General features: G+C 43.8%; 3 protein-coding genes across 5 annotated transcripts; 2 read left to right on the top strand and 1 right to left on the bottom strand.

Moving 5' to 3' along the window:
* Window positions 1-187: 187 nt before the first annotated feature.
* Window positions 188-2,662, top strand: LOC106815931 (NAD(P) transhydrogenase, mitochondrial-like). The gene is made up of 4 exons (XM_014820467.1): window positions 188-195; window positions 451-554; window positions 855-1,066; window positions 1,867-2,662. Exons 1-4 carry the CDS (start codon window positions 188-190, stop codon window positions 2,017-2,019), a joined length of 477 nt encoding a protein of 158 aa, XP_014675953.1. The 3' UTR covers window positions 2,020-2,662.
* A 3,534-nt stretch (window positions 2,663-6,196) lies between these two features.
* Window positions 6,197-9,148, bottom strand: LOC106816078 (solute carrier family 25 member 51-like). Of its 2 annotated transcripts, none has more exons than XM_014820643.1 (2): window positions 9,126-9,148; window positions 6,197-8,076 (listed from the first exon to the last, which is right to left on the bottom strand). In XM_014820643.1, the coding sequence occupies exon 2, from the start codon at window positions 7,793-7,795 to the stop codon at window positions 6,875-6,877; it is 921 nt and encodes a 306-aa protein (XP_014676129.1). In that variant the 5' UTR covers window positions 7,796-8,076; window positions 9,126-9,148; the 3' UTR covers window positions 6,197-6,874. The 2 variants fall into 2 exon arrangements, with proteins under 2 accessions (XP_014676129.1, XP_014676123.1); XM_014820637.1 differs by lacking the exon at window positions 9,126-9,148 and adding an exon at window positions 8,187-8,272.
* On the top strand, window positions 8,333-20,890 carry LOC106816063 (alpha-tocopherol transfer protein-like). 2 transcript variants are annotated; one of them, XM_014820622.1, is made up of 8 exons: window positions 8,333-8,382; window positions 12,823-13,350; window positions 13,993-14,404; window positions 16,378-16,527; window positions 17,020-17,167; window positions 18,326-18,519; window positions 19,292-19,402; window positions 20,604-20,890. In XM_014820622.1, exons 2-8 carry the CDS (start codon window positions 13,070-13,072, stop codon window positions 20,874-20,876), a joined length of 1,569 nt encoding a protein of 522 aa, XP_014676108.1. In that variant the 5' UTR covers window positions 8,333-8,382; window positions 12,823-13,069; the 3' UTR covers window positions 20,877-20,890. The 2 variants fall into 2 exon arrangements, with proteins under 2 accessions (XP_014676108.1, XP_014676114.1); XM_014820628.1 differs by lacking the exon at window positions 8,333-8,382 and having other exon boundaries at window positions 12,476-13,350.
* Window positions 20,891-21,741: the final 851 nt, after the last annotated feature.

Below are 21,741 nucleotides of genomic sequence, written 5' to 3'. Positions count from 1 at the left end.
GTACGTCAGGGTCTGGTAGGGTAGGGTACGTCAGGGTCTGGTAGGGTAGGGTACGTCAGGGTATGGTAGGTTAGGGTACGTCAGCGTCTGGTAGGGTAGGGTACGTCAGGGTCTGGTAGGGTAGGGTACGTCAGGGTATGGTAGGGTAGGGTACGTCAGGGTATGGTAGTTTAGAGCACGTCAGGGTATGGCAGGGTAGGGTACATCAGGGTCTGATTGGGTGAGGTATGTCAGGGCCTGTAGGGTCGGGTGGGTGAAGGTAAAAATGGAATGATAACTGGCTAAAAATAGTTATAACACGTTGGGGCACAACAAATTTACTAAAACATAGTGTATATATACAAATACTGATTAGAGTTGTGGGGGGGGGGGCTGGAATTTCCTAACAAGGCTACAAATATTCTACTAGCTGTTACTGCCACCTAAATTACAAATATGGTGTCTTTTTAGCTACGGCCTGTGCGTAGCCAAGGCACAGTACCCTATTGCTGAGATGATAGACCTGCTGAGGAAAAAGGGAAAGAACGTGCGATTCGGCATCCACCCCGTAGCAGGTAATGGTTTTGTGACACGTAGTCATTATCTGTTCTTGCTACTAGCAAAGCTGTTTGCACTGAGATACTTAAAGATATTAACTGTACCTCAAAACTATGTGCTTGTTGACAATTCAGAGATGTGCGGTGCCTCTAAAATTTTACTTCTGAGTAACACGCACTATGCAGAATCAGTCTGGATAAAGATACGAGTGTGAGTGTGTGCGTGCGTGGGCGTACGTGCATAGCTGTGCCCTGTGTGCGCCCCGTAATGTTGGCCTCGTGATGCGAGTGAAGCGAGACGATGGTGGCGTGTTGCAGGTCGCATGCCCGGACAGCTGAACGTGCTGCTGGCTGAGGCCGGCGTGCCGTACGACCTCGTCCTCGAGATGGACGAGATCAATGAAGACTTCCCCGACACCGACCTGACGCTGGTCATCGGCGCCAACGACACGGTGAACTCGGCCGCCGAGGACGACCCTAACTCCATCATCGCTGGCATGCCCGTCCTGCGGGTGTGGAACTCCGCCAACGTAAGCTCACGCATTTCGGTTTTCCGTAGGGTTGGTCACGGGTGACGTGTGTCCGGTGGCGTGGGCGATTGAACGACTGGCAGCAATCTCAGGAATAAGGTCGACACTATTGTGTGTCTGACTGTATATCGAACCAACGAACGAACGACTTTGGTCTTCTTCGCAAAATAATAAATGCTATTAGTTCTACTCGGCGTGGTGGAGAACCTCGCACTGTAATATTTCCTGATGTACTCTTCTCAGTGTTCTTTAGATCTCAAACTGAGGGAAGAGATATGGAGGGGGCTGCACAATAGCCGAGTGCTATCGAGTTACTAATTCGCAGTAACGCATTTAACAGTCAATGCACATTGGCTTGAGTTACTATAATCAGCTGTTCATTTAATAACATTTCAAGCTCTGCAGAGGAGCGTATTGGTTAATACTTTTGTTTGCACCCTCCCAAACCAGTCGCCCCTACACATTCCTCAACTTGCGCTATATGTCAAAATTGGGTGTATTTTATCATTAGTCTGGCGCCGCAGAGAAATGGTGTGGTTGAAACAACAGATGGAGAATGCTGGAATTGCTTTAAGAAGTGCATGCTATTAAGGCATTGCACTTAATCTATGGGTTAGGTCCCTAACAGCTCCTGGGTACCTTATCTAGACATCTCTGGAAGACAATGCTCCCGTACCAGTAATTTATTATTATCATTGTCGCGTGACCATGCGTTGACGGATAATTCATGATCAGTGATTAATATCTTTACATATCTTACTTGCCCATTCTAACGTTGCTTACTATTTACTTTATTTTAGGTGATTGTGATGAAGAGAAGTTTAGGTGTGGGCTATGCCGCAGTAGATAATCCAATTTTCTACAAGGAGAACACGAACATGCTGCTCGGCGATGCTAAGAAAACTTGTGATGCTCTACTGAGCAAATGCCAGGATCACTACTCAGGGCATTAAGCGTGTTACGAATGTGAAGTCTCACACAGTACACTAGTACTGCTAGGTTATTTTCAGCTTCCCTCCCCCTAGTGAGTGAATCTGATGCAATCCATCCAGTAGACTGGTAGATGCAATTTCCATGGATGTTGAAGATGGTGCATTGCTTCCACATACTGCATGCGTGCGCAATACTTGCTACCACAGCACATGCACTAGGCGGCTGATGGGATTGTGCGATCTTGTTCTACAAGAAACCGTTTCGACCATTGATATTGTTTAGTGATGAAAATCACTTTAAGAAAACCGACTGGTTTTAAAGGTTTTTTTCGTCACCGAACATTACTACAATTTGGCACCACTCCACTTAAGAAATCGGTTCTCGTCACCTGGTTATTGTGCGTGTGTGTGCGTTTATTTTTGGTTGCTTGGCTTGGTAAATGTACGTCCATGTCATGCCCTGGCAGCTTGATTCCCTTCCAGCATGCTCTAACACGCTTCTTGCATGCCCTAACACGCTTCTTGCATGGCTTCTTGTCTTTTTCTAGGTAATTGTGATGAAGAGAAGTTTAGGTGTGGGCTATGCCGCAGTAGATAATCCAATTTTCTACAAGGAGAACACAAACATGCTGCTTGGCGATGCTAAGAAAACTTGCGATGCTCTACTTTCCAAAATCACAACTCATTATGAATAACAAGCACTTTAGCTAATTCCAATTCTAAATCCAACCAATACTAGTTTCGTGCGTAATTTATGTATGCATGAAACTCTGTCTGCTGTAGTCGATATGTGTGATATCAAGGTCTCGAATGCACTATGTGTCATTCAGTCTGTACGTATGTTCTGACGTTGTTGTATTGCTGTCTATAACCATGTAATTACTTGTCAAATTTTTGCAATGATCTATAGCTGAAGTATGGTTTCGTATATCATTGGAGTGCTCTCATACTAGTAGCTAAAACGGCTGTACTAATATCCCCAGATAATGAGCAAAGTAGTAAATAATCTATTCAGTTTTCAAATTATTTACCCTATTTCGCATGCTTTTAAGGTGCTTTTTTCTCAGAAACTGTCTCAAAAATCCTCCTTGTTTCCTATTAGCTGAAGTTCAGTGTAGCGTAAACAAATTATGTTAAGCTAAAATAATGTGGTTAACAGTTTAACACTATTGTGTGTGTACATGTAAATGGTATGTAAAAAGGTAGTCTCCAAATAATGTTGCATAAATTTGGATGAGGTTTGAAAAGTTTTGCTGCTATCCTAAACTAAGGTTTTTTAGCTGCGGTATATTATATGATCAAGAGCATATAAACTATATAGGTAATGTCCTCTTGTTAATATACTCCGTAGCAGAATAGCCTACAGTATAATATATACTAAACAATGTTGATAGGTAAGAAGGTGTATGAAATACAGGAAATTTTAGTTGTAACAACAGAAAAAAAGGATGTGGCCTTATTTATGGTGAGCATGTACGTGGTAAAGGAGAGGGGTATCTTGTTCTTTTTGTCTGGATTATTACCTGCTATATTTGGGGTGCATCTAATGCATCAAAGCATCCTATGAACCACGAAATATGGTAAATAAGATTGTTTCTCATCGAAACTCATGAAAAAGATTTTTAGTGCTAGCAAAATTTGTAATGTATGCATTTATTTATTTTTACTGGGGAATATTTCAGCAGGCCTCTAGCATTAGAGAGCCTGCGAAGTTTCTGCTATGCACGTTTTAAAGCACTCCATCGCAAGCAAGACCCTTCAGCAAGTGTAGATAATAATTTTCCCGACAGAGATTGAGAGACAGTGTAAGATAGGAATGCTCGTGCTGCTATTTGTCCAGCATGCTGAGCTTCCTTCCAGAGCAGGCTAAGTAACGCTGAAACTCGGCAGTCAAGATCTGACAGATCATGAGGTTAAATCCTGCAATGTGTTTTTAATCTGGAATTACAACTTGTTTAGTTATTTGTTATCACACGAAGTGAGAATAAAGTTGTATAGGATGGTACGTATCTATGTTGATTGCTTTTTTACACCTTGATCCTAAAAGAACCTGTGTTTCGTTTACAAACCCTGTGCTAGCAATCTCATTGCAGTGTTTTGCAAAAAAAAGAAAAGGCAATTAATTTGTAGAAAGTGTATTTAATACTAATAATTTTAAAACCAGTGTTAAAAAAGCTTAATGCTTTTTAGCTCATCTGACATAGTCAGATGCAGCTTGTAGAATCGCATGATCGTCGTGGGTAACCTTTACGTGCAATCAGTTGGGCAACAACATCTAAACGGCTCGACGTACGGTCACGATATTCGGGACGGTGGGGGGGGGGGTAATGCCGAAAACCGGAGTTGGAATGTTGAAGCTGGGGGTCGCAAAGCTAAAGGTCAAGAGTGTTAAAAGAAAGGGAACAGTTCCTCGGCTTAAGCTTAAAGGTATCGGCAGAAATGCAGACATTGCGGGCACAACATCTAAACGGCTCGACCTAGAGCTCGTGTTAGTCGTGTATAGCATCATGGTAGGAAAGCCATCACTGCTCCGAAATGGAGGTCACAGCTCAATGGGGCACAGGGCGAATTTTAGACATTTTCTGAGGACATGGTCTGACGGACGCATTGAAAAACTGTTTGTTTCAGGCGGGTGACCTACCATTTTATGGTTATTGAAAGCGACCATGAAATGTACTTTCCGCTGACGATGCGAGCAGTAGTGTCTGAACCGTTTTAAGCCCTCAAGAGGAGGGTTAAAATTGGATTTGTTTACTGTTAGAAAGAATTGACTCTGCCGGGTTTGCTAGTAGAATCTATACATGCCTCGATGTATGAGGCTACAATGTCACAGTGAAATTTCAAAAGCTAAATTTGGTTGAAGAAGGTTTATGCTCCTTAAATCGTATAATTTCTATAGCATTCTGTACTGTCGTTGTGTTACATGTAACTTATTCCACTGCCAGTGCAAGTGGTGGTGATAGTACTGTGTAGATTTTGCCTGCATTAATTAGTTACAGGTGGCAGCTCTCTATTTAAGCCTGTAGGCTTGCGTAGGTAAATGGATGAGTGCTTACCTATTCTGTCTTGCAAATAGTTGTTGCTACTACGTACGATGGGAGCTTTCATCTTTAATCTTAAGACACTTAAACGTACGCACCATCTCGTGGCAACTTTCATAACGATCCCAACGAACATTCCTTCGAGAAGGTTCCTGATACCATCCACCGTTTCGGCGCGTATGTGAACACATTTGGGACTAACAGGGTTTACTAGAATCCCACCACTCCACCACAGATTCACCGCAGCAGACATTAGATGAGCGCTGTCGCTCCGCGGCACTTGTTTAAATAGAACTTTAAATATGTACAACATCGATACTGCCCACTTACATAACAAAATCAGATTATTTTATATTTCACTCATCTTGCTATTAAATAATTTGCTTATACATGTTATCAGGAGTTAATAATGACTAATTTTTTCATTGTTTGTCATTATTAACTCCTGATGTTATATGCAGTTCCATTTTTACCTCCGCCAGGGAGGTAATGTAATCGGTCTCGTGTGTGTGTTCGTGTGTGTGTGTTCGTGTGTGTGTTCGTGTGTGTGTGTTCGTGTGTGTGTTCGTGTGTGTGTGTAGCCACTAGTGTTCGCGCGATCGATTCTGCAGCAGCTTGCCTTAGGGCATCGAGTCAGCAGCAGCTCACCTTAGGGCGTCCAGTCAGCAGCAGCTTGCCTTAGGGCGTCGAGTCAGCCGCAGCTCGCCTTAGGGCGTCCTGTCAGCAGAAGCCAGCAGCGAGCCAGCTGTTATACACATACATGTTACATGCTGGCGGAGGTATGCACTCTCCGTGAGTGCCCTCTGTCTAGTTTTAATATGTGGGGTAAACTAAATGTGTTCAGTTGAATGGCTCAAGTTACATAAATATATACTGAGAGTAATGTCTAACAGGGCCTAAAACTTGTGGCAAAATTTTGGCTGGACCAAAAAAGAGTGTGGCCTTGATTATGTTAAATGTCTTAAAATGCTAGGAACATTTGATCCCAAACAAGAATCATGTAAAAAAATGCACGCACACACTACGCTTCTGTCAATGTCGTCTTGGCAAGCTCGTAGGGTAAAAGGCGGATGACAAATTTCGCCACAACAGGTTGGCAACATACATGCAGTTTAAGAGGATCTAGTCGGTTAATAACAACAAGCACAGAAGCGTGATTAGCTGGAAAGAGTGGTAGCTTTATTTGCATACATAGACATGTAAAAAAGATATCTCTACCTCATTTCCGAACCTATTCTTACTAGACGTCACGTCAGTTAAGTGAGGTCACGTAAATAGAGTACACTATAACGTGTTTTTAGCATATGCTAAATACTGATACAGCTTGGTTTTGCACCTTTTACCTGAACATGTAATTGGCTCTAATAGCTCTATACAAGGACTTGACTTAAAACCTGACGTACTAATTCGATGCATCGATCTATTCCTAGCTCACACCAGCAATTCTCGGAATGCTGTTTTAAATGAAGGTAAATGCTGCTGGTATAATGTGATTCCCTGCAAACATAAACTGGACAGTATTCCGAGTTTAATGTGGTACAGACTCTTAACGCGTGTGGCGATTGAACAACAATAGCAATTAAATGTGGCACACGTTGCATGCTTAACGTTCGTGTTTACGTTTTAACGGGCACATGCAAAATACCTACGCACATACAATGCTATAATATTCTGTTAAATTACTCTCATTTGACACCTATCACATATGTGCATGTAGTGCATTATACGTTACATCACTATAATTTGAAAGCGTATGCCAATGCTTCTGCTAGTACTTCAGGTAAATTATCAATTCCTGAGTCGTTGACTTGACATGGCAAGCAGATGAAGTGCGTCTACGATGTGAGCTCTTCTCCGCTGCGGCCATAGACTAGCTTCCTTAGGGCTTCATAGGATGCGTTTACAATTCCCCATGACACCAGTGACCGCGTGAAGTTCATATTGACACCACGAAACATATTACGCCAACTTCGCCCTCTCTCATTGAAAACAAGGAAGAATGCTTCGCGACAAGTCAAGAACTTTCCTCCTAATCTTGATTGCATTTTCGTTTTGATGACGTTCACTGGATAGAATATCGTGCTGATGCTCGCTCCCAGTATTGCACCACTCAAAAAATGTTCCAAGTAGTAAAGCATTGGATTGCGTATAGTATCTACGACTGGCATCATGTCTTTAAATGGTTGCCTTAGACCGAAAAAAACGACATTGCTAGGACCATTTCTGATTAGAATTGGCATGACACCACGCCAGTATTCACGCATGCTATAACCTTTAAGCTCTCTAAATGCATGCACAGTGCCATGAAACCTTCGATCGTAGCGTCGGTCTTGCAACAAACTTTGCACGCGTTCTAGAGGAGTGAGCATGGCTTCTGTTGAACCAGCAAGCATTGCAGCGATGGGTCGATATACATAAACAGGCATGGACGGATAGCTCTGTTTTAGTATTTTCTTGTACTTGTCGTACATCCCAAACATAATGCTCATTGTGACTGTGCGTTGGCAAAGAATAGGCACCACGCCCCTGTACAGGTTGAACAAGCCCTCCTGCTTAAGTTGACGCACAGCCTGTGTTGTAGTCAAGCCTAAAAGTTGCTGTCTAAACATTATCTTGTTTAGGGGGAAAGTGCAACAGATGTTGATCACAGCTGCACATGACCCACAGAAGAACTCCAACTTGCTATCAGTCTTGGCAGGAGTCTTGGGTAATACCGAGGCAGGTGAACTGGAATTAGTTAATCTTGGAACCGACATCTTGGTAAAGCTTTGGTCATTCCTCTATACACTACTAGTAATTACGACTTGCACAGTCAATAGACCTATTGTTACTTAGTGTGCGTGTGACAGGCAGCTTGTCATGCAGTCATGTCAAGAAATGGTAGACTGGACATTAAACTTGTAACTTGTAATGCACTCAAACTCGTCTTCTTCCAAGTGCATGATTTGTTTCATGTACCAAGTTATTTGTGTCGCTCAGCCTCAGGAACACTTCAGCCATACTCCGCCGACAATCGATCGGGCCACGCTATGGTTACCTAAAAACGGGAAATATAAACATAATAATCGTTGGTTTAACTAATCAAATATAGCTCACATTATCAGCAATGTTAATATTACTAGTAATAACAATGCTATATTAACTTACTTAACCCATGGGCCAAAATAGAGGTCAAATATGTCAGTATTAATATCTAACATTACGGTGGAGGCTGCCATACTGTTCTATCGAAGCGCCCTCATACAAGTAGAGTTCGAATGTGACGTCACATGTCATAGGTCATATCGTAGCGCAGAGAGAAACCAAATTTTTGTTCTTGTCATTACTCTCTTCCAGCCTCCAGGTAACTCATTGCATGTTATTTTTTCATACAAGCATCACTAAAAATTAATGCATCATATGTATTATATTTGGGGCCGTTTAGCTTTCGGTACTCCCGCTATACACTGAATAATTCATTCACAGACCCAGACCCCAGAGTAGGTTGGGCGCGTGTCATTATTAATATTATTACTATTATTATTACTATTAGGCAGAGGCTACGGGTACGCCAGTCCATTCGCTTTCATACTTAACGAGACAAAGATGGCGGCGGTGGCGCTAGATTTCGAAATAACGCCTTGGGAAATAAATTCACGATTTGAGAGTTTAGATGAGCTAGAACCCTAACCCTAACCCTAAACCTAACCCTAACCATAACCATAACCCTAAACCTAACCCTAACCCTAATCCTAACCCTAACCCTAACCCTAACGCCAAAAAAGGGCTTCAACGACCGACGACTGGCGTACCCGTAGCCACTGCGTTATTATTATTAATATTATGTCATTATTATGTCATTATCATTATAATTATTATTATTATGTCATTACATTATTATTATTATTATTAGACTAACCTTATTTGGGTTAATTTTGGTTGAACCAGCTGGGTTAACAGCATTGTATTCTGTTTGGTTACATTAGGCTAGCTATTGTATTTAAACTTGTTGAATGTTGTAGCAGTCTAGTTCAAGTTGTGAGCAGTAGTTTTTTTACTAAGCTTGAGCCCCAGATATTAATATTATTATACATGATAGGCCCCTACCTCATGCTGGTACTCGTTTTGACTCGCAGCTATGGCATATGCAGCATGCATACCCCGGTACCTCCCAAAGGTGTCTGGTTGACTCGGTTCATCTGCCCACTCGGTTCGCCGGCCACCCGAGTGGGCAGATGAACCGAGTCAACCAGACACCTTTAGGCTCATGTGTCACCTCGGTTCACGTGCCTACACGGTTCATGAACCGAGCTCCCAAATCCCATTGGTTGATACAAATCACGTGCCTCAACTGCCTCAAATGACAATGACGTCACAGTGCTGTCATATATTCATGGCACATCCATAATCTATAAACCCAATAAGCCTCAATAGCCGGACGGGTACAGCGTGGACGTCACGGCTGAAAGGTCTTAATTTGGATCGAATCCCATCAGTTGGTTAATTATTTTCCTGTTTTCTGTATTTTTCTATCTTTATCCATTTAACTATATACAGGCTCAGAGTGAATAAATTGCTGGCTTCAAGTTTAAAGTCCCAGAACATTCAGAGGCATATCAGGGGTCGAAATCATAAGGGGCCTGCAGGCCCGATGCCTGTATTTTATGGCTCGGGCCTGACGTTTCTAATACTAGCAGGCCCGACGGGCCCATAGAAAATCCACCCCCAGCATGCAAAACCGTCCCCGGCATGCCAGCGAGGATGAAAAGTTACCGCAGTATCACTCACTTGTGTCAAGTTGTGCACAACAGTGACCTGGGTTCTGCGTGTAATCTCTGCTTTGAAGCATGGCAATTCTAATCATTACCAGTGGTCATCTGCACTAATGAGGGGGTCCAATTAACTCATTTCCTGCCACATTTACATCGAAATCATGCAGCCCGGCTAACAGTTAAAAAGAGTCCAGAGAGTGAGGACACCAGGGAGGACTGAGAATTCTGCTCATTAGTAGTCACTGAATATGTTCTTTGTATTACTGTAAATAAAACAATTCAAATTTCAGTCTTTTATTTTTTTTAAATGCTGCGGTATCCGCGGGGAATGATGCGGGCCTGTAATTTGCCTGGCGGGCCTGTAAAATCCATTACCTACAGGCCCGGCTGGCCTGTAAATTTTCAAACTATAATTTCTACCCCTGCATATAAAACCAACTGAGATCAATGTTATAAAATGAATTATTATCCCAGCCCTCATGGATGGATGCGAATCATGTGAATGCATGGTTGCAATGGTAGGTGTGTATTGAGTCTATTGACTAAGATTCACGAGGGAGCTTACAGGGGTGGATTTAGAAAATCTGTAAGGGGATCCAGGGTTTAGTAAATGTATAATGAAGGGTCTGTCTGTTGTAGATGTTGGTGGTTCATTTGGTAGATTGCATACATGAACTAAGATGCAATATGTTAATAACCAACATGCTTACAATATTATGCACATATATTGACTTAAAGGTGACTAGACTAAGTGATGAATTTACGCTGTTAAAGTGTTAATTACATCTAATCAAGTGCTAATAATACCTTATTAGGTATTATTAGCTCTTGATCTAATTTGTACAACAATGTGTTTGTTTGCATATGTTTACTTGAAAAATTGTACAAGACCATGCATTTGTTACTAAATCTTACAGTTTAAGAAAATGTGTCATTTAAAAAATTGATTCAGCTAGAAGTAAAATATTATTTATACAACCAAGCACACAACTAAGATACATTTTTGGAAGCGGTATGTGACAACAGATCGAGTTGTCATGAGAGCCAACTCAATTGAGTGGACATACAGCTCAGTTTATATTAATTAAACAACAACTTTAAAACACATAGAATGATGCATATATGTCTGAGTAGCCCGTGATGAACTAGGTCTGTTACAGATTGTAAGCAGTTGTACCCAGTAGTTACTGTATATATACATATAGTCAGTCGTATTGGCTGAACTCAGCTATAGACTGCCAACCAAATGAAAACATTGCTCACTATAGTCAGCAGCTAATGTAGTATAGGTATGATCTGCATACAGAAGTGTTGTACCTGATTAGAAGCTGATCAGCTGAAAATTATTTAATAATTGATGTTTATTCATGATTCATTAGTATTTAGTCTTATGTAAACATGATGTAACATCAGACATCTATATCAGAAAATTAATTATACTAAATAACGACGTATTTTCACCATCCTCGCATTGAGGCTATGAAGAGATAATTATACCTATAGAAATTGATAATTAGCCTTATTGATATCCTTATATTATGGATCCATAGAAAAGCAACCGTGTGTGAAAGTAGGATGAAACCTTATACTAGTGAGGTGGATTGAATGCGTGTAAGCAAATACGAATGCAGTTCATGTGCAGGCTCGTAGCCAGGGGGGGTCCGGGGGGTTCGAACGAACCCCCCCAAGCAAAAAATAATAATTTTTGAAAATTTGCAAGAATCACCTCAGGTCGCTCCATTTTAGTGTAATAATTGCAAAATCTCCATCGTGCGGGAGGGTGAACAGTGAACACCCCCCCCCCAGAACACCCTCCCCCCGCTCGGGCGCTTGGCTCCTCGCCTGGTCGCTTGCGCCCGCGCAAGGGGCGTGTTACAGGGGGGTCAGGGAGTCGGCCCCTTTGCTGGCGCAGGAAAAGCGCATCTTGAGGGGGTTCTAATTTTAAAAATAATTTTAAAAATAATTTGTAAACCCAGACCACCCCTTCGCGTTGCCTCGCAACTTTGGCCTCTTACGGTTAGACCCCACCCCCTGGTACAAAACCTGTACCGCCTCTGCGAGCAAATTGCCAACATTTGAAAAACGAACCCCCCAATATAAAGCTGGACCTGAGGGCCTGCTGTGCATGTACGAACCTTCACGTATTAATATCAGAGGTTATAATAATAACAAATATATCAATGTACATAGCCCATTTATTACTGCATTCCGTATTCCTGGCTCCTAGAGTATCGCTCGTCACTGGCAAAGCAGTTTTGTAAACGTCATTGGTTGCACTCAGGCGCCTGCTCTCACGGAGACGTGTGCGTCTGCAACGTCACGTTGAGTAATACTTCACGCTTTTAATACGAAACCATGAGATGTTCTACCCTATCCGAAACCATGAACAGGCTCTAATATGCTCGCAAGGGCGAGTGAGGTATTTTACGCATTTCTATTTTCTATCAAGCGCAAAGATAAAATTCCCCAGAAGATAGTACGGGCAGGCTTGCGGTTCGCCGCTGTTAGTGTTATCTGAATGGCAGACGTGTCGAATAGGTCACAGTGCATACACCTCGTCGATGACTCATCGCTCAGATACCCCTGGATGTTTATAGACCGGCACCGTGCGTCGTTTGCGCGGTGCGCGCTAGCAGGGGCTATTATAGACTCCCTGGCGCTAGGTACGGTGGCAGATGACGAGAAGGGTCGCCGGCTGTGTGTCTGGGGATCGGGTTTTACTGCTGCCGTGTTCGTCTGTCAGTCAGCACGATGCACGCAGCAACGACGCGGTTTTAAGTGACCGGCTCGAGGGTGATTTGTTTTTATCGGCGGCGACTCTGTGCAATCGTTTTATATAGATAGCTTTCCAGTGTGCGGTAGATGTGTAGGAGCCCTTCGCTGCACCTATGCGTATTATGTCAGCAAGTGCATGCATAGTGACAGTGTATACGATGTGCAAACTCATCGTAATTGAAATCGAATGACGTATGGATAGATGCTTGCGCGGATACGAGAGCGCGGTAACTAAAACTGTTCTGTCTTCATGGTAGGCGCGCCGACTCAGCAGAGGTATTGATCTATCACGCACATACACGCGCACACACGCACAGAGACACTTCCCGCTGCTTGTGTACGTCGCCGGGGAAGGTGCTCGTGCTTTTATCGGGGCATATGTCAGCCGACATCTGCTCCGGCGAGGCCCGCTCGTGCGACGGCAGCTGGCGAGGCTAGCGGTACGGGCCGCGTGCGCACGGACGTCGCACGATTCTCGGGTCAAGGTCGCGTATCGAGGTCAACATGTCGGTGTCCACCGAGAATCTGAGCGACCGCGAGCAGTACCTGCTAGCCGAACGACGCAACCTCGGCGACAGACGGAGTCTGAGCGATAGACAGAGCCTGAATGATAGCAGGAGTGCGAGTGATAGACAGAGCCTGAGCGATAGACGGAACCTGAGTGACAGACGCAACCTGAGCGACAGAATGAGCCTCAGCGATGTTCCATTGGAGTGTCTTAGCAACAAGCAGAGCTCAGCTAGCGACAGTCACAGCGTCAGTGCGAGGACAAGATTAAGTGATAAGTGAGTATAGATTCAAGATTCAAGATTCAATATGTTTATTTTGTGCATAAGTCGTGTATATACAGTGTACAGCGGCAAATAGGAAATATACAAGTCAAGTTAATCTAGTTTACAAAGGAAGCACAGGAGTGGCGAAAGAACCCGTATAGAGCTAGAAAGGCATCGCCGAGCATACTAACGCACATCAGTGCACCCTTAGAAACTGCAAGTGGTTGATGGAATATTATATGGACAAGAACATTACATTGTTGCCTATTTTCGCTAGAAGTAAAGTATGCAGCAGCCATTATCACTTAAATTCGCTGAATGAAATATAATATTCAGTGGCTATTGTCGATTATATCAGATATAATGTAAAATGTAATGTTCATTGTCACGTATACAAAGTGTTCATGCGATGGTTCATTCCTCTCGTGCCCTATTACGCTGAGAAATATGTCGTTCCGCCAGCCGTGTTTAACACACCTGAAAGTGAGTCAGTTTAGCATCAGGAAAAGTTTGTTCTGTAGCCTGTGAGAACTAGAATCCGTCACTTGGATTTTAAAAAACTGGATCACTGTGCACGCACGATCGAAATATCCCGCCTTTTTCTTCGCGTAATTTCCGACACTCACGAGTAGTTCCCCCTGCGATGTTTTTCAGCGTGGGCGAGGCGGTGCGGAGACGTAGCCCGCGTCTCGCGCGCCAGGAGCACCACAGCGCCGACGACTCGCCCACTCTCGTCGCCCACGACCTCTTCGACGTCGCCGGCTGCAGCGGCATCGTCACGGCGACGAGCGTGCGGCGCAAGGTGCGCGCGAAGCTCGACCGCAACGGCTACTCGACGTCGACGACGTCCGAGTCGAGTCAGAACGGCGACGTGCGCTCGATGCATTCAGGCTCACTGCACTCCAGCTCGCTGCAGTCGCAGGCCGAGGGCAGCTTCGGGAGCGTTCCCGAGGGTAGCTTTGGGAGCATTCAGGAGACGGAGGGCTCATCGCCGAGCGCGATGTACGAGCCGTACGTGTGCACCCTGAGCGAAGAGTTGATCCGCAAGGCCGAGGAGGAGCTGCAGGTGAGCGCTGCCGTGCAGGGTAGATCGAGGAGCAGTGCAGGGTGGATTGATGGGTGATGCAGGATAGATTGATGGGCGGTGCAGGGTAGATTGATTGATGGTGCAGGGTAGATTGATGGGCGGTGCAGGGTAGATTGATGGGCGGTGCAGGGTAGATTGATGGGCGGTGCAGGGTAGATTGATGGGCGGTGCAGGGTAGATTGATGGGTGGTGCAGGGTAGATTGATGGGTGGTGCAGGGTAGATTGATGGGCGGTGCAGGGTACTGTAAGTCGTTGGGTATCGGGCTACTATCGGCATGACAGGGCAGGGTAATAGAGCAGATATCCAGTTTTCCAGGGTAAATCGACGGGTGTGCACAGCAGTCCAGGCTAGATGTCTTCTGGATCTGGATCTGGATGTAAAAAATGAAGCATATGGGTAGATATCATTGGGCAGGTGAGGATGTGGGAATTCATGGTAGATGTGTTGTACAGGTGAGAAGACGGGATTCATCGTAAATGTGTTGCAAAGGTGAGGGTGTGGGGGTCCATGGAAGATTTATCACATAGGTGAGGTCGGTGGATTTACGGTAGATGGATTGCACAGGTGAGGGTGGAGGTTTCATGATGTGGGATGAGGGATTCATCGTAAATGTGTTGCAAAAGTGAGGGTGTGGGGGTCCATGGAAGATTTATCACATAGGTGAGGTCGGTGGATTTACGGTAGATGGATTGCACAGGTGAGGGTGGAGGTTTTATGTGAGATGTGTCGGTGCAGGTGAGCATGTGGGATCCATGGTTGATGTGTTGCAGAGGTGAGGGTGGATGTATTATGTTAGACATTTTGAAGCAGGTGAGGGCGCGGGATTCGTGGTAAAATCACGTGCATAGATGAGCATGGGAATTCATGGTAAGATACGTTACACCATAGATATATACAACATAGATATATACAACATAGATATATACAACATAGATATATACAACATAGATATATAGAGATAGTTGTATATATATATATCTATGGTTACATCTATATATATATCTATGCGTCCTGCTTGCGCATGCTATGAGTCATCATCTTGCCTGTCAGTACAGTGTGGACGGAGCTCATTTAGAAGCAGAATGAATGTGAAAGGCTATTATATTGATAATGACAACAAGGCAGTTATAGCTCGCTCCTTCAAATGACTTCTAGATAGTATGTAATATGTGTAATAAACTAACATACTGTAATTGCACAGTACAATCAAATTCAGAGTATCAAACATACCTCTACATAGATGTAGTTACACGTACAATATGCCAGCACATGTATGTGGCATGTTAATATCCTATAGGGTTTATTTGAAAGCTAAAATATTAAGACAGGTGTACCGCACTCTTGTTATAGAGTCGTGTGCTAGCAAAACGATATCACAGTCTGTAATTATCATGATCTTCTAATCATTTTTTGGTACTAGTATATCATGGTAGTTCTAGTCAACAGATCAGTCTGTGAGAAAATGTTCGAAATCACTAATGTACTAGGTGCTTTATGACTCAGGGGGCCATTGTCAGATAGATAGTATAAAGTTATGGCATTTTGGAGTTATGATAGTCATAACTATAGGCGTATGATCTTTCTAACGATGGCCACCAGGATGGTAGCTCGAGCAAATTCCTTGGGGGCACCTAACTCCATGAGTAATCATGATCAAGTACTGATTTTAATGGTTTTCGATAAATCACATTTTATTAGCATAATAATTATGTTCTTTTGTTGTTGTTTTTGTTGCATTATTAGGTTTTTGTAATTTCCCCATAATCTTGGTGGGCAGCCATGATACTCCCCTTGGATGTTACGCCACCTGGTTCATTCAGCCAGCTGGCTCACGTTCGTGCTTATGCTGTCATTTGTAGCGAACTGTATTCTGTAGGTAATAACCAGTAGTGAATGGCATTTCACAATCTATGTATAGTGACCCAAGCGCTTTACAATCGTGTGCCGCAGGAAAAGCCGGAGTGGCGGACACGCGACATCCAGGCCCTGCGAGACATGGTGCTAGCACGACCTGACCTCAACTTTCGCATCGACGACTCCTTCCTGCTGCGCTTCCTGCGTGCGAGAAAGTACGACTACGACAGAGCGTTCCAGCTGCTGGTGAGTGTGGCGCGAGGGTTCGGCGACTTGTCTAGACACTCACGATCGTCGGCAGTCTAGGAGTGCATGAACGGTAGCAGCCTACGAATGCGAGATTGGTGATAGTCTACGCGTGTGGGCTCGGTGGCAGTCTATAGGCTTACGGAATTTGGGGAATCTGCGTCTGCAGGGTCAATATAGCCGCGCGTCGCAATATTTTCGATGTTTTCGCTGTTCATGGGCGCACCTTGTGCAGGTGGTAATTAGTGTGCGGTATGGCGACATAATGGCTGTGAAGCTGCAAGATTAGTGCGCGGATCTTTCGCGATTTGTTGTTCGGCAGGAAAGTAATTAGATGTGAACCACATCTCGTACTTACGTGTGACGTTGATTAGACGACATTGCATGCGAGAATATACGCGATTATTTTGTAAGGAATTATTTTGCTGATTCACGCGTCTATTTTTGCACGTTTGTTGTTTATTTTTATCGTGTTATTTTAATCGTCTACAGTTGAACTACTACAGTTTACGAGCGCAGAACCCCGATATCTATGCCAACCTCCTACCTTCCGCCGTGCGCGGGTTACTGGAGAGAGATATACAGGGAATTCTTCCTCACAGGACTGAGCAAGGATGTCGCATCTTTGTCTTCAGGCCAGGTTGGTGCTTATTGTCTTCAACTAGTGTTATGCGATGTAATTAATAAGAGGGGCTGCCCTATTTGCTGTAGGTTTCACCGTACATTAGAATGTACATGCGTTGTGCTGTGAGAAAGGTTGTGTCATGTGAAGCAGGTAAAGTGAGGATCGCGTGGCTGTCAGTACGCGCTAATACGAGGTATTAGCATCCAGACTATCTAGCCGTATAATCAATACTATCATCTTGCTATTATCGTGTGAAAGCAAAATAACTGCAGAAATAGCATTTTCTAAATCCATCCAATTGTGATGTATTGAGAGAGAGAGAAAGTGAAACAGAGTGAAAGAGAGAGAGAGAGAAAGAGAGAGAGGAAAGATAGATAGATAGATAGATAGAGAGAGAGGGAGGGGGGGAGTAGAAGAGAGAGAGAGAGCAATGAGAACGGTGAGAGAGTGGAGACAACAACGGAGAAAAAAAGGTATTTAAGGATGAGAAAGGTAGGTGTAGAGCAATGAAAGAGAATCGCATGAACTGCAAGTGATTAAAACCTACACCACTAAGCAAGATGATGAAAATAACCTCAGAGTGATCATGGAATGAGGGAAGATGAATGATCCTGGCTTTTTTTCAATGAAACAATAGCTGCATTACTGGTGGGGCCTGCTCTGGTTTATGCTGATCGCAGAATAAATCGAGCTGTTATACATCGAGCAGAAAAGAAAATGACACAGAAACGAGAGGTGTGGAAGTGTGAGAGTGCAGTGAAAGAGTAAGAAAAGAGAGAAGAGAGAGAGTTGAGAGAGATAGAGAGAGGGCTAGAGCAAGAGAGAGAAAGGCTAAATGAACAACCCCATGCGATCATGGCCACAAACAAGTCGAAGATAAAGGCCCCCTTCCTCGCCACACGAACTGCCCCTCCGCCCACGCACGTCCCGCTCTTCTCCACGAACGCACCCCTCCTTTACGAACGGCGCCCCTCCCGCACCGAACCCCCCTCTTTCGGGGGCAGACCCACCTCCCCAACGAACCGGGCCCTCCTCGGCGGACCGCCCCTCCGCACGAACCGCCGCGCTCCTCGCGACATCACCCCTGCCCCACTAACCGCCCCGTCTGTGCCCTCCTTCTCGCTGTCTAGGCTGCTAATGATGCGTGCCGCACGCTCTCGCTCACCTGCACAGGTCAGTGGGACGTGGAGAAGCATCACATCAACGACGTGTTCCGCTGCAGCGTGCTGATGCTCGAGAAACTAGTGCAGGAGGAGGAGACGCAGATCAACGGCATCGTCGCCATCATCGACTTCCAGTCCATCAACCTGAACCACGTGCGCCAGATCGGACCCTCCTACCTGAAGAAGTTCACCGCTCTTATCCAGGTAATCGGCGTCGAGAGTCGATGATCAGTGCGTGTTATTGTTAGCCATTCATGCTGGAAAATGTTCGCAGCTCTTACAGAAGTAGCAGCATACACAGTCACTAATTAATTAAACCATTCATGCGTGAATTTACTTGTACATGCATTCAATCCAGGTAAAAGGATCTCCAGTTAATAGCTAATGCGTAATATATTAGGCATTCATGTCTGAGAAAGTTTGGATCTATTGTTTATGCCACACCCCGTGTAGGCTATATTCAATAACAGGATGCAATATTGGGTTTTTATTCTTGTTACATTTTACGCATTCACAGTCACTAATTCTCCTTTTCTACACGAAAAACATGACAGTTCCTAACCAGGCCACATCATGTGCAATCAATATTGCATGCCGAATTGGTTCTTTTTACCTCAGTAGATCAATATTGCTTTTCTTCTTGTGGTGGGAAATCGTGCATGACATTGCACAAATCGCTCCCTGAGCCTCCCTCCACTTGAGCAAGTTTGCAGCAGGTGCTCCCCAGTTATTGAGTTATTTAGATAGAATTATGCAAAACCCTGCCAGACTGGGTAGACTTGTTGAGGTTTTCCAGGTTCTTGCAAGTATAAACTTGTTGATTAGTATTGGTCAAACTAATCCTTACAATCTCTCACCTATGATGGAACACCTACAGAAGATCATTATGCTGCCTTCTATGAAGAAAGTGTCAATTCACTGTCCAGCTTATATGGCCGAACTTTGTGGCAATAAAGGATTTATTCTCTGCCCACAGGACTGCTTCCCGGCAAGGTTTAAGGGCATACACTACCTGAGAGAGCCGATGATATTTGGGGTGCTTTTTGCAGTCATCAAGCCTTTTCTGAAGCAAAAGATACTAGATAGGGTAAGCATTTAGCAGGATGGATCAAACATTTGCAATTGTTATACCTATATTCATTTGATTTCTGTAGATTACAATGAATCCTAGTGTTCTGTTGGTTATTACAATGTCATGTCACTGAATTTCATAGAATTCTAACACGCTATGATGTTTACAGAAAATGTATAGCTCAACAAACTTGTAAAAGTATCAATTTCACAAACCGTTGTTCGCTACTGTAGCTGTATTGCAGTTTCGGGATGTGTTCGTCCAGTTATCTGAGCTATAAAAGGCATGCACCAGTAATAAAATATAACATTTCTTACACACTAAATTTAACCCGCGATGAATTACAAACTTGCACTCTTACGTGATATATACGATGAGGATATTACAGTGTTAACAGTGTCAGGATGACTTTCTTATTGTAGAAGGAAAGGAATTTCATTTAAAGGGATCCTTTACTCTAGGTTCTAGTGTTATTTTCTGTTAATTTAGGTTAAAATTATGCTACATAAAAAGTTTCATGGTTCAATCACTATTAGAAATTTTTTTTTTATTGTTTTAAAACTAACGACTACAGTTTGATTACAACGACGGTGGCGCCACTCAAAGCGCACGATCTGAAAAGTTGCGCAAAACGAATTTTCAGCCAAGGGCTACAGACCGAGGGTGTTTCTTATTTATTAATTTAAAAGCAAAGGGATTGTAATATCTTATATAAAACGACATATATAGTTTCAGTTATATTATGGATAAATTTGTCCTAAAATGAACATTGTTCGGTTAAATAGCATTTAGGTATAAATATAATTGCACCTTTGTGATTAGCCCTCGGTCTGTAACGTGCAAAATATATTGGGAAATGCGCAACTTTTTCAGGGTGGCAGCACGATCGCGGGTGTCAATGGTGCCGTTCAAATTTCGTAGCGTTGATGTATAATTAATTATAACAATTAAATTAGGTATCTGGTAGCAAGTACGTGTGGGTATAGACGATTTGTTATACAGTAAGTACAGTTGTATGCAGTAAAATCCTAGTCTAGTATCCTTTTAAATATTGAATTGCTTACGTAAACTATTCATTATGAATATAAAGGCCTAATTCCAAAATTATATTAACTCGATGATAATTCACGTAACCACGATCGCGAATTTATTAAGCTATGCTGAAAACCTCGGCAAACCGGCCACTCGCACGCTAACGTCCGTCTGCATTCCACAGCTACACTTCCACGGCAACAACCTGAGTGCACTTCACGAGTTCATATCACCCGACATCCTGCCCGCAGAGTTCGGCGGTCACCAGCCGCCGTTCTGCAACGACGACTTTCTCGAGGTCATCCTTGCCTCCGAACGGGAATACCAGGAAGATGCCAAGTATGGCCTTGTAGGGGGATGCCAGGAGAGGGCGCTGGTGAGGCAGAGCAGCAGCGACGTTGACATCCTGACCGGAACCTTCCGCAAAGTGTGCATGAACGTTGGACAGGATAGCTGATTCCGGTGCGAACATTCCGGTAGTGTGTTTGTTAACATTGGACAGGATAGCTGGTTCTGACCAGAACCTTCCGCAGAGTGTGCATGAACGTTGGACAGGATAGCTGATTCTGGTGGGAACATTCCGGTAGTGTGTTCATTAACATTGGACAGGATATCTGGTTCCGTTGCCGGAACCTTCCGCAGAGTGTGCATGAATGTTGGACAGAATAGCTGATTCCGATGGGACCATTCCGGTAGTGTGTTTGTTAACGTTGGACAGGATAGCTGGTTCTGACCAGAACATTGCAGTAGTATGTTCATGAATGACCGGTACGTTTCTGTAGAGTATGTGAACATGAGACAAGATAAGTGATTCTAACCAGAACCTTTCTTTAGTTTTTCGTGAACGTGGGACAGGATAGCTGATTCTAACCAAAACCTTTTGGCAGTGATTCTGAATGTCAGGCAGGATAACTGACGACCGTTGGCGACATTGGATGTTGTTTGAGTGTGCTTGTGTGGCTCAGAATTTCAGGCAGAGACAAAGACAGAGTGTATGCTGTAAGCTGGTTTGCATGTAGTAATCTTTGATCACTCGCAATAGGATAGCTGAATTACTGAGTGCCTGTCGTAAGGTTAATGATAAATTACTCTTCAGTGACTCAGAATTTCACAATGCAAAGTTGAGGATGGATTGGCCTGCGGGATATACGTGTGCACACGAGAGACAGCAGGCATTTTCGCTGCACCCTTGGATGAGAAATCGTGGCTTTTGATGAGATATTATCAACTGGCCAAGTCCGCCCATGAGAATCCCTTTGGGGTTTTCAAGTTAGGTGCCCGTCTCGCGTTTCTGTTTTTGTTGTGTTCTAGTCTATTGGCAA

Source organism: Priapulus caudatus, unplaced genomic scaffold (genome assembly GCF_000485595.1).
Source record: "Priapulus caudatus unplaced genomic scaffold, Priapulus_caudatus-5.0.1 Scaffold30, whole genome shotgun sequence".
Lineage (NCBI taxonomy): Eukaryota > Metazoa > Priapulida > Priapulimorpha > Priapulimorphida > Priapulidae > Priapulus > Priapulus caudatus.
This window is presented reverse-complemented; position numbering and strand designations above follow the sequence as displayed.